Source organism: Dromiciops gliroides, chromosome X (genome assembly GCF_019393635.1).
Source record: "Dromiciops gliroides isolate mDroGli1 chromosome X, mDroGli1.pri, whole genome shotgun sequence".
Classification (NCBI taxonomy): domain Eukaryota; kingdom Metazoa; phylum Chordata; class Mammalia; order Microbiotheria; family Microbiotheriidae; genus Dromiciops; species Dromiciops gliroides.
This window is the reverse complement of record NC_057867.1, coordinates 14,477,448-14,492,865: the sequence shown is the minus strand read 5'-3', so window position 1 is coordinate 14,492,865 and position 15,418 is coordinate 14,477,448. Positions and strand designations below refer to the sequence as shown.

The window sequence follows — 15,418 nt, the reverse complement described above, 5'->3', positions numbered from 1 at the left end:
TCCAGACTCCACAGTTCTCTTTTCTGGAGGAAGAGAGCACTGAAGTGTTCCAGTTTCACAGATAGAGCAGCTAGGTGGCGTTGCATTGCACAGAGTGCTGGACCTGGTGTCAGGAAGGTTCATCTTCCTGAGTTCAAATCAGGCCTCAGCTGTGTGATCCTGGGCAAGTCACTTCACCCTGTTTTCCTCAGTTTCCTTATATGTAAAATGTGCTGGAGGAGGAAATGACAAACCACTTGTTTTCTTTGCCCAGAAAACCCCCGAATGGGGTCACAAAGAGTTGGACACACCTGAACAACAGCAGCAATAGTTTCACAGATGAGGGAACTGAGGCCCACAGGGCTTAATGACTTTACTCTGGTGTTTATTGGCATTTTACCTCTCCCTATCCACTTAGAAAATTAGAGTCAAAAAGCAAAATTTAATGATGCTTGTAAAACACTTTGAGATAGTCCAAACAAAAGGAACATAGTACATTTTTTCTCTCCCTTTGTGTTCAGTAACCTTCATCCAGAATTGAAAACTTTTGTATTTGAATTTATGTGAAGATAATTGTATAAGTTCATTCATTTCTTCAACAGATGTTTATCATATATTTATTACCTGCAGATGGTGCTTGGATATAGATAAAGTTTGGACAGAATGAGGTCTAACTTACTTCAGTTGAGGAATGAGAACAATTGTGTGCTGGTAAATGTTTAACGATTGGCTTTCTGGGGAAAAATGTACTCGTAACACATTTTTAAATTTAATCTGCATTATTGACATTTTCTCCCATTACTTTATTTGGCCTCTAGACAATCAACAGAACAATAAATCGAGGCCCTGATTTGTAGGTTTGCCAATTTCTGGGGTCTAAATGCTCATACTGAAAATTTGACAGTCACCTCCCATGAGCCAGTTTGAGCTGGCTCCAGCACACCTCAGGATAAAACATAAAAGCAAATATATTATATCATGAATTATGGTTAAGTGGAGAATTCCAAAACAAAGTACTCTGTGAAGGCCTAGATGGAATTAGGGGAGGGTGGGGAGTCACTGACTGAAAAGGAATAAGTGAATGAAACAGCACGCATTAAGCTCTTACTATGTGGCAAAACAATTCTAAGTGCTGGGGATGCAGATACAAAAGCAGGCCAGGGCCTGCCCTGCAGATGCTTGTGTGTTAATAGACATACAGCACCTTTAGGCTCATGGTAGCTAGGTGAAGGTTTTTCAGTCTATGAAATCACCTGGATGATGAGTGTAGCTATAGGGAAGTAGATTGACACACCTTTTTTTCCCCTTACAAAGGCCATATTGATTTGATTATAGTTCTGTAGTTAGAAAATAGCTGGGGTGGGGGGGAATTGGGTGCTCTGCTGGAAAGTGGGGGAGGAAAGTTGTATATATTTGTGGCAGGAGGCAAAGAGTGGGAAGGAGGAGATTCTGGGCAGGGAGAACAGTGTAAGCTCAATCACTGAGGTCATTGATTGTCACGTATGCTTTTTTGGGGCAGGGGTTGGTAAGGTAGAATCGAGTCCATTTTAGCCATGTCATTTCCTTTTTTAGTATCAGGAAAGGATTGAATTTAGGCAATGCTTTAAAAAAACTGATTAAATCAATCTTAATATGTATTTTCCTTTGTTAGTTGAAAGAAGATGCTATTTTGGTGGTACCCTTTTTGAGGTGATATCTTTAAAAAATTGTCAGGCGGGGCAGCTAGGTGGCGCAGTGGATAGAGCACTGGCCCTGGATTCAGGAGGACCTGAGTTCAAATCCAGCCTCAGACATTAAACAATTAATAGCTGTGTGACCCTGGGCAAGTCACTTAACCCCAACTGCCTCACCAAAAAAAAAAAACACAAATAAATAAAATTAAAAAAAAATTGTCAGGCTTCTAAGACCTCATGGAACATAGTCTTGAAATAATTTAACTGTGCTCTCTGCTATATGTAGTGGGCTGCCCACTTATTGGACTATAGGCACTTAGTTGAAACTCTGGGCTTGCCAAGGATCCAGAGTCTGAAGGGCTATCATATATCCTAAAGTTAATTTTGTCTATTAAAATAAATGTTGTGTAATGTGCTTTTTAGGATTGCATGTAACATAATATTAAACAAAAGATAGGGAGTTTCTTGATGTGGTGGTATGCTATTGTTACTTTCTAATAGAATGGATTTTTTTCTCTTTCCAACAAATTTTCTTCATTTTTTCTCCAATTTTACTTTTTTTTTTTTTGGCGGGGCAATGGGGGTTAAGTGACTTGCCCAGGGTCACACAGCTAGTAAGTGTCAAGTGTCTGAGGCCAGATTTGAACTCAGGTACTTCTGAATCCAAGGCCAGTGCTTTATCCACTGAGACACCTAGCTGCCCCCTCCAATTTTACTTTTAAGAGTATTTTATTGGTAATCAATACTCTCTCTCCTTCCCACTTGCACACCATATGGAAAGAATACCTTCTCAGAATTCTGAAGACCTGATTTGGAATCCTGCCTCAGGCGTTTACTGTCTTACTTGCTGTGTGATGCTTGGCAAATCACTTGATCTCTCTTGGCCTCAGTTTCCTCAACATTAAAGATGGGAATAGCATCTACTAATTGGATTTTGTGAATATAAAATGAAATAATATTTGAAAAGTGCCATATATAGGGGGCAGCTAGGTGGCGCAGTGGATAAAGCACCAGCCCTGGATTCAGGAGGACCTGAGTTCAAATCTGGCCTCAGACACTTGACACTTACTAGCTGTGTGACCCTGGGCAAGTCACTTAACTCCCATTGCCCCGCAAAAAATTAATAATAATAAAAGTGCCATAGATATGTGGTCTATTATTATTTCCTTAATATGCATCATTAAAAGTATTTTAAAACAAAACTGTTTAATGCAGTGATTATGGATAACAGAACTTGTAATATTTTTACTCTTTAAGTTTATCATTTCTTAGCAGAGAGAGTAAAGAGGTTGCTTTATGATAACAGTCACCTGGAACTAGCCTGGTAATCCCTTTTGGACTTTGATTCAAATGAAACTTTGGAAATCATAGTGGTCTATTCTGATAATGGTGCTGCACCGAGAACAGGAAGCTCTAGGAAGAGGCTTCTAGAATCTCTTTTCATTTCAAAGCTAGTAGCTTTGCTATGGAAGATGCATGGTTGTCAGTGGTCTTTAAAGGTAAAAGATCAGTGTGCAGTGTGGAAAGAGGAAGCACACAATAGTGAAGGTTCTCTGAAAGACATTCTTCCTTTGACAGAGACATAGCCCTTCTTTAGTGATAGTTTTATTTGGGATCTAGAAATGGACATATCATTCTGACAGTGTGTGTTCTCTGTATTATTAGGAAGATATGAATCTAAATGAAGAACGAAAAGCTCCCCTGCGAGATAAAGATTTTGGCACAAAGCACGAAATGGTTGTCCAGTACATTTCCGCCACTGCCAAATCGGTAAGTAGCCACACCAATGGATGAGCTTGGCCTTCTTTGCTTTTGCTCTTATGTGTAAATCTTCATATTTTTGCAACAACTTACTCTGCCTGCTTGGCTATGTGAAAAGGGAAAAACCCACAACATTTTGTTTATATTATGTACTTTCAAAGGCCCTCAACTGTGGATATTAAATTCATTAGAATTTATTACATACCTCACAACTAGCCATTAATTTAAAGTATGACATTTGAAAAAAAATTAAGAACCAGTAAGTAAGACTAAAATACATTGCTTTGGGGGTAGTTGGGGGAGTTCTTTTTAGTAGAGTTTGTGTGGCCTTATCCATGTAAGAGTAGAGATTTGAGTGGTGCCCTTTTTAATTAAAGAGCCATGAAAAGCCCAAATGTCTTTTTAAAGTCAAGCATGCTTCCTTATTTGTTAAAAATAATTCCCTATTTGGGGAAAAGATTAATGCTCTAGATTACAGGATAGTACACTGATCCCCAACTTGTGGGTAGCAGATCCCTATCTGGGTTTGAAGTTAGTTATTCCAAAGGGTCTACAAAACAGTATGCATGCTAAGCATTGTCCTTTGGCTCTTTCTGTAGCTCCACTTAGAGCCAAAGCTTATCAGTCCTGCTCTACAGTAAACATAACATCATAGTCTTCTCTCCCCTCATACTACAGTCTCCAGACTTTTGCTGTAGCCTCCTGATTGATCTGCCTGATTTCCCCTTTCCAATTTAGCTTTCACATAGCTGCCAAATTGAAGTTCTTAAAACACAGGTCTGCTCCTGTACTTCTCCTATTGAAGGCTCTTCAGTGGCTCCCTATTGTCTCGAAGTTAAAACCTAAATGCCCATGTTTAGCATTTAAAGCCCTGCATAATCTGGCTCCAGCCTGGCCTACCTTTTTAGCTGGATCCATGTTTTATTCCTTTTCATGTACTCTGTGTTATAGCCAGAGTGCTGGCTCTCCCCACCACACCTAACGGTGCGTTGCTCACTCCTGTACCCTTTGCACAGAAATCCAGTGCCTGGAATGGACATTCTACTTAGTACCACCATTTGGAATTCTCAGCTACTTTCCTGATTCAGCTAAATAAGGGGCCTCCCATGTGAAGATCTTCCCAATTTCCCCAGTTCTTAATGAATTGGTATATAGTTTGTGTTTACTTGCCACTCTGTACAGATATGATTTCCTTTAGAGGAATACCCTCTAAAACGAAAACTCGTGGGTTTTTTTTTTGTCTTTGCATTCCCCCAAATTCTTTGTCTTTGGATTCCTAGCACAGTGCCTGGCAGACAGTGGAAACTATCTATATAAATGCTTTTGGAATTGGATTTGTTATAAAAAAATCAGCAAATGTACCTTCAGTAGAATGAGTAAAGAATGTGTTTCTCCCATCTGATAATCAATGTATATAACTGCTCTTGTGCTTTGGGTAGGTAGGATCATAAATCCAGGGCTAGAAGGGGCTAGAAGGGGCGGGGCCAGAGCAACCATCTAGTCCACCTCCCTTATTTTATACTTGGGGGTAAAGGAGTTGTCAAAATGATCTGACACATGGGTGGTAATAAAGCTGGGATTCAAACCCAGATCATCGGAACTCCAAATCCAGTTTTCTTTCTCCTGCCCTAGGATAGAAACTCATTTAAAGACGTTACTAAAAAATATAGTAGCTTTTGGTTATCATGTATTTTTTTCACACATAGTATAGCTATTAGCTTCTGAGAGTTCAATATTAAAAAGGGGTCCTTAGACTCACAGGTTGGGAATCATTGTATCCTGTCATTTACCTCAGTTTTTATTAAGCGTTCACATTCCTGGTGCATGAAATTCACAGCAGTTTGCTGTGAGTCATTGGAGTTTGTTTCTTTACTTTTTCATATGTGATGCCAACCATGTAAATTACCTCGTGCCAGTCATTGCATTGTTATTTGATTATATAGGAGAGCATTGAATAGTAGTTCTCATCAAGTGTGTTTTTGTGAGAGTCTAGCGATTTAAAATGGGCATTTCAAGTGATAGGAGTGATGATAAACTTGGAAACTAAATGTTTGACAATAGACACTGAGAGAGAACGATATCTCTTTCTGTTCTTCCCTCCCTACCCTAAGCCATTACAGCACTGGGCTTCAAGTTAAATTTCTCCCAAGAAAATACATTTTCAATCTCACAATTTTTACATTTCTAGGGAAGGAGTATTTAATAAGTAAAGCTTATTGACTAGAGCTATAATGGCTTTTAGATATTTTTTAAAAGGTGACTAGTGAAAAATCTAATTCCTTTTTTCTAAAAATACATAATAAAATTATTATGTCAGTTCTGTGTAAGAGTAGTAATTCCAGTGGAAATTACAAATGAGGTGTTTCCTGAATTCCACTAGTGCATTGGTTCTATATTATACTTGAAGCAAGCTGAATCTGAACGTGGAACAATTTAAATATAACACATTGCAGCTGCCTGAGCAAAGCAACAGCTCGCTTTTTAATTTGTTTTTGGTATCCAAGGGCAGAAATATGTTTCCAGTGATAAGTGAAATTTGCCACGAGCATCGTTTTCAATAGAATTAGGTGATGCATAGGGTTTTACTTTGAAATTCTGATGAATCTCTTTTCATTTTTGCATTCAAGTTATTGTTTACAGTAAAATGCTTTGGGAAATGCAAACTGTATATTCAGTGTTATTTCTTTAAATACCTAAAGGCAGAAACACTAGTAAACCTATGTAACTAAATATGAGTGCAAAATACAGATAACAATGCATGAATAATCATGTGGTGATTTAAAAAAGTAAATAAGATTTTAAATGTCTCTTCTATGTTTGTTTATAAAAGTGGGTTTGAGTGTGATGACCATAAATAAAAAAAATTTCTTCTTTAAATCTATTGACATTTTATTTAAATATCAGCTTGCTACTCATTTCAACTTTGACCTTCAGGGTTATTTTATTTTATAAGATTCAACGAGACAAGAAAAAAAATTTCAGTTGGATTTATGTCATAGGCTTATATAGATATAGAGCTAGAAGGGACCTTAGAAATCATGTGGTCCAGTCCCCCTTATTTACAGATGATTAAACTGAGACCCACAAAGGTTTCTCCAGGGTCTTGCCAGTAGTGAACAGTAAGTGGTGGAGACAAGACTTGCCCAGCTATTCAGACTCCAAATGCAGAGCCCACTGCACTGTGATTACCATATTACAATTGGCTCAGTTTGTGTTAAAGACAAAAAAAGAATGAAAAGAGTAAGTTTAAGCATTATTAAGCTATAATCAGTTCTGTAGCCAAGAAATACCAAACCAGCCAATATAAAATGTGTCCAGCCAATATTTATTGAGCTCAGACCATGTCTGTAGCACTTTTTTTTTTGTTGTTAAGAGGACAAGATCCAAGGTAGCCTTTGCTAATATTTTTCTGGTTGATGAACATATTTTAAAGCTTCCAGGCTTTGGCTAGACATTTTTGAATACTGTCTTTTCTATCATTAAAACAAAGGAAATTGCTCTGTAATCTCCTTATTTGAAGGTGACGTGGAGGAAGAATATTGTGACAAACAATATCCATAATTTGGGGCCGATTAGTGGTGATGATTCCTATGAGAAGTCCGTCATTTGTGACTGTGTATGTGGCTGTTCCGCCTGGGTGTCTAACCAAGGTTTTCTTCCCTCTGGCTGTAATTTGGATTGTTAGAGAGAGGGGGGGAAAGAGAAAGAGGGGGGGAGAGAGATAGAGAGAGAGAGGCAGGCAGACGCTGAGAGTAGCGTGCTCTTTTTAAAAATAAGACCAGGGATTTTTGCACTGATACATTTTTTTTTTAAAGAAACCCTTTATTAAATGTAGAGATATGTTTGACACTTGTTCTATACAAATTATAAAAATGCTTAAAACTGTTCTAGAGCTTTTAAAAGGCAGCATCATTTAAAAAAGAAAGTGTGTAACCTTTTTTCCCCACCATGTTTAAAAACGTGAAGGCAAGAATTAGTTGTTTTTTTTTTAATCAATTGAATTTTTTTCTTAACCTGCAGTTAGTCACATTTTTGTTTCTCCAAAGCTCATTAATAAATGCCCACTGTTCTCTCCTTAGATTTCTGCATAATGACATTAAAGGAAAATGAAAGCAAATAGAGGCATGTCTTAGAAATCCATTTCTTAAATCAACTTATTGTTGCTGTGCTGTATGCTGTGTGAAAATGAGCCCTCGATGAGGAGAAAAGCCGGGGAAGCCTGGCCAGACTGGGAAGGTCTGCAAATGGGGCTGCAGCCGAGATCGTGTTTGCCCCCTCCATTTCCTAGCGGTTATTAAATGAGGTTTAAGCTCTGCGGATGTTTATAGAGGGTCGTTTTATCTCCAGTGCAAGTGAGGAGGGGGGCGGTGCAGGAGAAGAGCTCCTGCTTCATGCCGCTTCCTTCCACACAGACTGTCACGGCTGTTTGGAATGCAGCTCTGGCCTTGCCCCAGCTGCACCGGCCGATGCAGAGGCTGCGGGCAGAGGTGATGCACAATTGGCAGCTGTTTTCCGAAGGCCAGGAATGAAAGATTTATTAGTGACTGCAATAGTGACATTTCTGTTAAAATGAGATTTATGTCACCACGATAGACTTCAGACAGCAGGGTTTTAGAAAAGGACATTTACATACCTGACTTCTTACTTATGTTAGAGAGGAAACCTTCTCTCCCCCCACCCCACCCCACCCCCAATCTCAAACCTATAAAATGAAATCTCAAAGTTTTCAAAATCTGTGCCCTAATTGGATTATCCTCATCTCAGTTTCCTTCTGACTGAATTCATAGGAATTGAGAAAATAATATTCAGTAAAATATCCATTTCAAAAATATTTGAAGCTCTATACATTTGCAGCGATTTAATTTATATTTAATTTGTTGGAATTTATTCTTGAATTTTAAAGATATACAACTGTTTTTCCCCATTTCTTTAAGAGAAATGATAGTGTTGTTGTTTTAAAATTACCAGCCAGCTCACTTGATCGGCTAGATCTGTATGAACACAAATGGAATAGATTCACTTGGATTTTCCAGAGTTGTTCTGTACATTATAACTACTTCAACTTAAAAGCATTTTAAATTCTGTATGGGGGTGATTTTAGGGTTAGAAGATAGACTCTTTGAATCTAGATCATGAAATCTTGAAGCCATTTACCCCTAACCCCCTTTTTGCTTTGAAATAAATATGAGATTTTCTGGGCATTTTGGCTATCACTTTCTCTCATGATATGAGCCTTTTGTTATACATTTTAAAATAGAGATGAAATGGATAAAAATGATTTTAACTTATAAAGTTGACATTTTTAATGTCTACTTTAAAGAAAAATGAAGCTAACTATACCTCAGATGCCAGAGAGAGTAAGCTTTCATTTAAAATAGGGAGAGGGGAATAGGTATGTATGTGTACATGCATATATGTGTGTATGTATCTGTACACATATATGTACATAACACACACATGCATACATGTGTGTGTGTATGTATATGAAAGTGAAAAAAAAAACCTACAGTTTTCCCAGTATAGGGATCTCCTTATGTAGAAACTCTTTGTGCCAAAGCACATTTGCAACTCCCTTGTAATTTATGACAGTAGAGTGCCACACAAAGTGCCATAAAGCCACAGAGTGCTGTAGTACTCATCCGCTAAGCCATATGGCTCAGGTCACAGGGTCAGTCCATGGCAGTTGCAGGGCTTGAACCCATATCTTACTGACTCCAAGGCTAATTCTCTCTCACATACTCCATGATACTTCTCGTGTATTCTGTGAGTGTGTGCACGTCACATTTGTTTATATGTGATTTTGAGTCCCTTATTTCAATGGAAATTGATTTTGATTTGCTTTTTGTATCAAATATGAGAACATTACTCATTAGCCTATTTTTCTATAGTCCTGTCAGTGGCAAAACACCTGAATCATGGGATGGCAGAACCAATTCACTTTGCCTCTGCCGGTGTTCCCAGTTGCTATGATGTACTTTAGCCCAAATCAGTCATGTTACAATCTGGATTCATTATTAAACAGGCCCAAATGAACAGTTCTGCCAGGCTTTGGTTCCCTTTTGATGCTTTGTATCTCTTCTCATTGTTAGGACTATCTGACTTTTACCCTGTTCACTGTTAATGGTTGTGCTAAGTTAAAAAGGACCCAAATGAACCTGTTTGTTTTTTCTTCCTCCCTTCCTCCTTCCCTCCTTCCATCCCTCCCTCCCTCCCTTACTTGGGGGTGAAATTAAAATTTAAGTAAAATGAAGTTTCCATAGACCAATTTGTTGATAATATCAGGGTGCCTTTTATTCATTCAAATAATTATCTGTTGACTGAATACTTAAAGTGGCCTATCTGAGATTCCTAGATTCTTTTTGGAGATAGGTCAGTAGTCATAATGCTAATATTTCACATAAGGCATTAGATTACCCCTTTTCTTTGTACTTTGGGATTATAAACTCTTCAAATCTGGAATTTCATTCTGCTAATTATGAAATTTGATTTTTTAAAAAAGTAGTAACTTCAAAAAAATTGTATCTCCCAAATTTAGTACCCCATGCCATCTTCTCAATATGAATTTGCCCATTTTCTTTCTGCTCTGGGCCAGATTTATCTCAGGCCAGCCCTGTGCTTTAAGGCTTGGGTTTGGAACACAATGAGACATTTGTAGGTGATAAAATATTTATCAAAGAGAAGCTCACTTAACCATAAAAAGTATAATAAAGATACAACATTGATTTTGGTGAGTAAGGCTCTCCCTTACCCCCACACTTGCCACAGTGTCTATACTGGGTAAAAAACAAAACAAAACATCCCACAAGGCACTGGAATTTCTGCAGAATCTCAGGGCTACTAACTCCCCATTGGCTGGTCTTTTTATTCCTCACAAGGAAACATTGCCAGTGGTTTGAGTCTTAATCTCATGAACCAGCCAAATTCTGAGGATACCCTCCTAGTCCAGTAAAACAAGCCCAGCCTCTCTAAACTAGATGCCATTCCTACCAGCTCCTACCCCTTGCTGACAGGGGCCCCCAAATCTTCTATGGGATTTTCCAATACCTAAATGGCTGGAAGACCATTACCGGAGTGGCTGACTTTGGGGATGTACAAAGTCTGGCATAGGCAGCACTGAAGGCGATCAGTTCAAGTAAGGTTCTCTTAAAGAGAGAAGTTCCTGCATTGAGGACATTATCAAGGCCTGTGCAGATTGGGCTTCCCATTACAGAGCAGAAGTGGTGAGCAAGAGGATACCAGTGAGTTTGCCCTTTCCCATCATTTGGTCATTTTTGTGAATCCTCCAACCGAGCTGTTTTCTTCTAGTTGGATTTTTGGTAGAAAGTCCTAGTCATGGTTATCACTTAACTTCCTTCCTTTTACAGAACTTGGGCTGTGTCCCATAGTCCCTATTCAAGGGAAAACCCAGCTGAAAATTTTGAGTTACTTATTTCAAGATGAATGTGTGGGATGTTAGAGAATGTGCTTGGATACCATTTTTGTTTGTCTTCATCCAATATATAATAATGTTTCTTGACACATAAAATAATTACCTAGAAAACTAGAGCAGTGAAAGTAACATGTCCTTTTGGTGGGTTTTACCTTTTAAAAAAGGAGTATTTTTTACTGTTTGATTTAAGTAAATATTTAAGATTTCAATCCAGAGGGCACTTCTGTAATTTAACTTACTGGGATTTCAAAAGCTGCATTCACGTTTAAAAATTGAACATCTCAATATTAACTGTATGCTTGTCATAATAAAGAGAAAAATTCTGTCTAAAATTTTTCTATTCCTTAGCATTTACTTGGATTATAACTATAATTTTTTTTAATTAATGCTTACCTTTACTTTTCATGTCTTTTATTACTTTACATTAGAATTATGAACCCTCTTTAGAGTAGGCTTTTAAAACTATTTAGTCTAAAATAATACTAATCTCTTATTTGTCTGGATGTTCTGGTTGACAATCTAAAAGAATCTTGTTTGTTTTTTTTTAAAGATGGTAATAGTGTTCTTGTTTCCATATCTAATCAGATATTATTTCTAAACTATATAACAAGTAGAACTAGGTATTTACTAATTTACTAAACACTTAACTAATTTTGTGAAAAGCTTCTGGTTACTAATATTATTGCTATTTGTTTTTTTTACACCATAATCACTCTCCGTTGACAACTGTATGCAGATAGTTGGAAGTAAAGTTATGGTGAGTACAAATAATATATTTGTTTCCCCCCTCCTCTACTCTGCCCCAGAATTACATTTGTACTTTTGGAGAATTATGCATTTTAAAAGTGAGTGAGTGAGTGAGAGAGAGAGAGAGAGAGAGAGAGAGAGAGAGAGAGAGAGAGAGAAAGAGAATGTGTGTGTAGATATATATGTCGATTATAGTGTTTGAATTGCTTGGTTCTTTTTTTTTTTTTTGCTTGTTTCTCACCAAAGTAATGAAGAAAACATTGAGAGGAAGTGTTTTTCTGTGTGCAGTTTTGAATCTCATTAAACTCTATTATTTAAATACTTTAAAAAATAGAATATTTTCCTGGTTTTAACTAAGTTGAATTCATATTTTCAAAGATGAGCATAACCTTGTCAGTCCTCTGGATCTCACATAGTGGCAGCTCTTCCTAGTGTTCTGTTTGTGCTCACAGATACACCTTGTTCAGGAACTCTGATGGGGGTTGGGGGGTTGCCTCAGTTGTGTTCTTGTGTGCTTAGTTGAGTTCTATTGTGTAGTGAGAATTAGGGTAGATTAGATACTCTGAGACTCCAATTCCCTTCCTGGCTGTGGCATTAATTACCTTTGTGACCCCATACAAGTCACCTCCATTCTCTGGCTCCTTTTTCTTGTTTCCACAAAGATGCTTTATAAGGTCCCTTTCAGCTTGAACAAGCAGCATTTTAAAAAGTGCAACATTCCTTCTTTTTTTGGGGGGGGGCAATGAGGGTTAAGTGACTTGCCCAGGGTCACACAGCTAGTGTCAAGTGTCTGAGGCTGGATTTGAACTCAGGTCCTCCTAAATCCAAAGCCAGTGCTTTATCCACTGCGCCACCTAGCTGCCCCCTAAAGTACAACATTCTAATGCAGTGGTTATTTAACCTACCATTCTATACAATTCCAAGAGTTGTCCATATTGGTGTTGAGAGACAATCATAAAGACTTTTACCTTCCTAATTTAATCTGATAATATACACGTTACTTTTATTTGACAGAAGGAAAACTTAATGTGGAAAACTTAAGAAATTACTTGTGAAACATCAGTGAAGGATAATGTTTGACAAAATAGGATGGTAGGAAGACCCCTTTTCCATATTAAGGCACTTGACTAATGTACAAATTTGAGTCAGGTACTGGTGAAAAGTAATAAAAATAGCTGAAATATATAGAACCCTTGACATACTTTTCTGTTTCATCCTCCTAAAAGCCCTGTGAGGTCTTGCCTGACAAGTTTTGTGCTCTCTCTTTTACCATAAGTGGCCATATCACTGGAACTTTGTACAGAAGGACTTGTGTATCTTTGTATCTCCAGTAACCAAGGAACCAGGGATGGAGGATGTTCCTTAACACATCCATGCCACCATCTACCAATGCTGAGTTTGGTCTGACCACTGGTTTTTCCAACTTATTCTTTGGGTCTTCTCCCAGTTTTCTTAGCTTTGGTTTTCTCCCTTCCTCCAGGAAGGATGAGCATGTGGAAAGAGTTCTGACAGTTGAGTCACAGGATCCGAGTTCACATCCTGGCTCCCTGGGACCTTGGGCAAGTCAATCAGTCTGTCTAGGCCCGTTTTCTTATCTTTAAAATGAGGGGCTTGAACTAGATGATCTCTGAGGTTCTTTCCAGAATTAGATCTATGATTTACTATCAAAATGTTAGTGATATGCGACAGAGATATCTAAGGTTCTGTTGCTGGGTGGGTGAGTCTTGTATTTCCAGCATTTATTTTCTAAACTCTTGTTGAACCCATCTGTGATGCCTTAGGAAAGCACAATGAATTTGGCAGTTGAGTATTCCCTTAGTGCAGTTGAAGGAGTCCAACTTTCTGTGACTCCATCTAGGGTTTTCTTGGCAAAGTTGCTGTAGTGGTTTGACATTTCCTTTTCCAGCTCATTTTACAGAAGAGGAAACTGAGGCAAAAAGGGTTAATTGACTTGCCCAGGACCACACAACTAGTAAGTGTCTGAGGTCAGATTTGAACTCAGGTCCTCTTGACTCCAGTCTGTGTGGTCTTTCCATTGTAATGCCACCTTGCTGCTTCTTGGAATCAGAGGACTCTGCTGCTCACTGCATGCACCACCTTGGCCAAGTTACTTGACCTTTATGTTTCTCCTTCCTGGAGAGGGTTGAGATGAAGTGCTGTCTTGTCTTTTCCAGCTCTAAATGTATGATCCTATGGTCCTTTCTTTTGAATGGTTTGCTCCTCCTACTGTGGTGCAGCCCTTTGAGTTTTCTCCAGAGTATCTGCTGCCTAGGACTATTTCTCTTCTCTCTTTTAGTGCTGCTGCTGGAGCTGCTGAGAAATCAATCAGCTTCTCTCCTTAGCCTTTCCCCCTTCTTACTTAAGATTCCTCCCCCCACTTTCCATTCAAGGTGTGAGATAAAAGTTTAAAGTGGTTTGAATGTGCATTTCTTCTACTCTTAGAGATTTGGACCATTCTTTCACATGGCCTCTGGTTATTTGTAATGTTTGATGGCTATTAGTACAGTACCCAAACTGTCAGTCAGTTCCACTGTATATCATGAGCTCTTTGGGCTGGTCTCAGAAACTGACTGCCATCTATAATATTGATCATCATTTCCTAAAAGGACAAAGCTTCACATAGTGAGTTTCTACACGATGTTTTAGAACACAACACCTCCTTAAGTCAGTGCCTGCTCACATTCTTAAATGTTCTCAGGTGTTAGAAAAAATCCCAATAGGGTTAGGGCTGGCAATCTGGCCTCAGGCTGGAATGTCAAATGTACATTCATTTAACTGTAGCATAGCTCTCCTTGAATGTAAGAGTCCTTTGGAAAACCAAGTCCTTTGGAAAACCAAGAACTTTGTTACTTTTACTACCTAGAGCACCTAAAGTTTTCTCTTTTTTTGGCTTTTTTTATCCCTCCAAATGAATCAAATGTATTTTGAATAAAAAAACCCACCGTAAATCCAGTTTTGTATAAATTTTATTTAAACTTGTTAAGTCATAATTTGTATAAATTCTGATAACTTTTTACAACCTTATTATTTGGGAGATAAGTAAAAATGTGCTATCTAGATCTGATATGAATATATGCAATGGGGAAATGTATAGTCAGTACTTTTTCTAAGACTCCCCCTCCCCAGCATCCCTCCAAATGCCATAGAATACCTCATTTACATTTAATTTGAGGTATTCTGAAGGTAGAGTTGTCAAGAGTTTCCTAATTGTTCATGGAAATAGGGAAAACTCACTATTGCCTCTCTCACCTCCAGGTTCTGTTTTGGATGGGATTTTGTGGGGAATTTGGATAATTGGATGATGAAAAGATTTTTGGTGGGAGAAAGAACATTGTCATTATTACCATTTAGAATCAGCACATGGTTTTTCAATGGTCTCTTACAAAGAGGGCTCAGCATTAGTTTGGAGATCAAGGAGTCTGGGCTACTGCAATGAGCAGCCCTGCAGCAGTCAAATTGAACTTTTTAATGTGGGTACCAGGTTTGGAGGGAGAATGTAGAGGAGAGATGACAGGTGAGCAAATCTTTTGTCAAGAAGTTTTATTCTATAATATTTAGAATCAACATATCTGCAATGTGTCTTTGAAGCAGCTAAGTGGTATAGGCAGTGGGCCAAGAGTCAGCAAGACCTGACTTCAGATTTGGCCTTTGACACTTATTAAGCTGTGTAACCTTCTTGGGCAAATCACTTAATCTCCGTTTGCCTCAGTTTCCTGATCTTTAAAATGAGAGTAATAATAACACCTACCTCTGAGGGTTGTTGTGAGAACAAAAGGAAATAGTATGTATAAAGTGCTTTGCAAACCTAATATTATTATTATTACAATTT

The 15,418-nt window shown here is 38.1% G+C and overlaps 1 protein-coding gene across 4 annotated transcripts in view; it reads left to right on the top strand.

Moving 5' to 3' along the window:
- Nucleotides 1-15,418, top strand: part of DIAPH2 (diaphanous related formin 2) — a 908,274-nt gene that overhangs the window by 71,276 nt on the left and 821,580 nt on the right. For 3 of the 4 annotated variants that reach the window (XM_043974078.1, XM_043974081.1, XM_043974080.1), the window contains 2 exons: nucleotides 3,318-3,422; nucleotides 11,579-11,599. In XM_043974078.1, coding sequence (XP_043830013.1) covers nucleotides 3,318-3,422; nucleotides 11,579-11,599 — 126 coding nt within the window. The remainder of the gene's footprint in view (nucleotides 1-3,317; nucleotides 3,423-11,578; nucleotides 11,600-15,418) is intronic. The other variant, XM_043974079.1, reaches the window with a different exon arrangement.